At 44.5% G+C, this 2,674-nt stretch overlaps 1 protein-coding gene across 1 annotated transcript in view; it reads right to left on the bottom strand.

Moving 5' to 3' along the window:
• The window catches only part of NDUFAF1 (NADH:ubiquinone oxidoreductase complex assembly factor 1), an 8,104-nt gene extending 7,456 nt beyond the window's left edge, over window positions 1-648 (bottom strand). Inside the window, exon 1 of the mRNA XM_010166319.1 lies at window positions 139-648. Within this exon, the coding sequence (XP_010164621.1) occupies window positions 139-648 (510 nt within the window). The remainder of the gene's footprint in view (window positions 1-138) is intronic.
• Between the last annotated feature and the right edge of the window lie 2,026 nt (window positions 649-2,674).

The following is a 2,674-nucleotide window of genomic DNA, read 5'->3' on the forward strand; positions in this document are numbered from 1 at the left end:
ACCCCTGAGGGAGTATCTAATAGGCCTGAAAGCAATCAGTTTCAGCCACAGTAAACAACAGTCCACTTGTCACTGGGAGGACACACAAATCTCTCTGATTCAGAAAGAGAAGCTGTGCAGACATGAAGCTGTACTCACCATGGGTGGCTTGGCTCTCATGCTACAATATCCACTGTATTTGGTCTCCCCATCACGAGGTACTTCTGTATTGAGGGTTCCATAGAGCAGAGCACCCTGGTTATTCCTCCCCAGTTTGAGGTAAACTTCACTTTTCCCTCCAATCTCTACATCGGAGGAAATAACCCATTTATTTAAATCTTCTTGGCTCCGAAACTCCCACAACACCCTTGTCTGTTCCAACAGGTACTGACTGAGTGGATGGCCTCCAGGTCCTCTTAAGAAATTTTCGGTCTCCTCCTTCAGCATGCTTAGCTGAGTCTTTAAGACATCAAAGCCTTTCTTAAAACTGAAATCAATATCTTGCCAAGACGGTTTTTTCTCAGGCTGTGCCCCTGGCCTCCTGTAGCTGCTGTACAATTTTGACACGGAATCACTGAGGAGAGGTCTGAGTGAGGGACACAAACCTTTGTGCCTGCAGCATCTGACACGCGAGTAAGCGCCGCTCAGCAACGCAGCGGCCAGAGCCATGGCAGGAAACCTGAAGAATTCACTTCCAGTGAGGCAATTAACAGGCTGAAATTAATTTAATGGAAAAATCAGTATCCAGAGCAATCTTACTTCAGGTACTGTAGTTTATCCCCACCTTGAATGAAAAAGAGAAAAGATTTTTTAAAAAATTACATATAGGATGTTTCTAAAACTGTTTAATTTTTAAAACAGGTATTAACTAGAAATCTAAGCCACTGGAAAAAGGAATAAAAAAATAACATCAAGTATTACACTTCCTCAGACTTAATTTACTTAATCATCTCCATTCTGTGTTCCCCTCCTGTGATGTGAAATACCCATGCAAATTAAAAAAAAAAGTAAAATACTTAAAAATGCAAATAGAAAAAAAAACCAACTCCTGTTCATCCTTTCCACTATAAATTTAGGTAACACCAGCACAAGCAACCTCAAGAAGAATGTTTCTAAAAGATGGCATCTATATAACTGCAAAGTATTACCCTCTGCAAGAAAAATCACAAATTCACAGCAGGGAGACCCAGCTGCCACATGGACCAGAACGAGTCTCATCTGACAGTCACAGGTGACAAAGAGTTTTCAGGTAGGAAGCCCTGCAGCAGCCACGCTACGTGCTTCTTCCATAAGTCATCCCACCCCCTGCTCCCTCAACACGTCTGGTTTGAGACTACAGAACTGATCATGAGAGACTGCAATTCACTGAGTGCTTTTTAGAAAGCTTTGGAAAAAATCTGCAAGTCTTCTCTGTTTCTCTGTGCATCAGTGCTGGTAGGAACAGCTATGCCACATGGTTATTCTCTAACTCAGAAGGGAAAGCCTTAACGCTCACTGCTGCGTACAGAGGCTATTATCTCTGACTCATAAGATTACACAGATCAGCTACCTGGCTTTGGGTTTTTTTTTTGCCACAGAATAAATCCTAAAACAATGCCAAATCAGTTCATCTCCTCTGAGCTTCTAAGAATGAAGTCAGTCAAAACAAATTACATACTGGACCATTTAGCTTATTCAATCCCTCTAAGATTTTTTTAAATGTAAAACTAGTCTTCTCCCTGCCTCTTTCACCTAGAAAATCTAAGATTGGAAACCCCACATAATTCTCAGTTGCAAGCTCCCATGGAGCATCAGTGGAATAATTCTTTCCTTCTCCCCGTTTTCCATGTTTTAAATGCCTTCTTTCCCTCTTTCTCTTGCAACACGACCTGACATACAGGAGTTTGCTTTACACAGCATAGCACGTTATCGAGAATCTAGTCTGTATCTTTAGACAGCTGCACTGATAGCACTTGCTAACCATTGTATTGCGGTCCATCACCCAAAAATAAAACACCTAAACAAGCAGCAATATGTTATATTTTAGCCAACACTGCAAAAAGACTTGTGGTGAGCCCTGCTCTCCTCTCTGTATGCCACACACCTTCCTTTACTCATGGTAAAACTTACTACTATTCTTCTCATAGTCCACCTAAGCTATGCACCATGGACTAAAACCACATTGAAGGAATTCACGTTTTCTCTATCACACACTCAGCAAGACAGGAGATAAGTCCCTAAAACAGAAACCCCACACACAGGGCTTCCATGTCCCTTGGATGGACTCGGGTGAAACAGGCACCACAAATGCAACAAGAGCCTGTGGAGCAAAGCGGGGCTGTTCCTGCCCCAAACCCAACCAGAACCAGCTGAGAGGAACGGTGCCGAGACGCTGCAGCCTGCAGACTGACTTGTTTCTCTGTTTCCAATAAGAAAAACTTGTTTCCTGCAGACTCATCCTGGCTCCCCCTTTTCCTCCAAGAAAGACCCGTTTCCTGCAGACTCGTCCTTGTTTCCTGAGGACCAAGAAGGAGAAAACGGGAAACATTAATTAATTTCACTTTTGCCCGGTTTTTGTCCCCACACAACGTTCCCCCAGCTCGCCGCGCTAACACCGGCACCGACCCACCGCCCAGCAGTTACAAAACCCCGGCTCCCCGCGACGCCCTCACAGCGAACCGCGCCGCGGCCTGGGCCCCGGGCCCGGCTCCCGCCC

Source organism: Antrostomus carolinensis, unplaced genomic scaffold, assembly GCF_000700745.2.
Source record: "Antrostomus carolinensis isolate BGI_N321 unplaced genomic scaffold, ASM70074v2 scaffold10594, whole genome shotgun sequence".
NCBI lineage: Eukaryota > Metazoa > Chordata > Aves > Caprimulgiformes > Caprimulgidae > Antrostomus > Antrostomus carolinensis.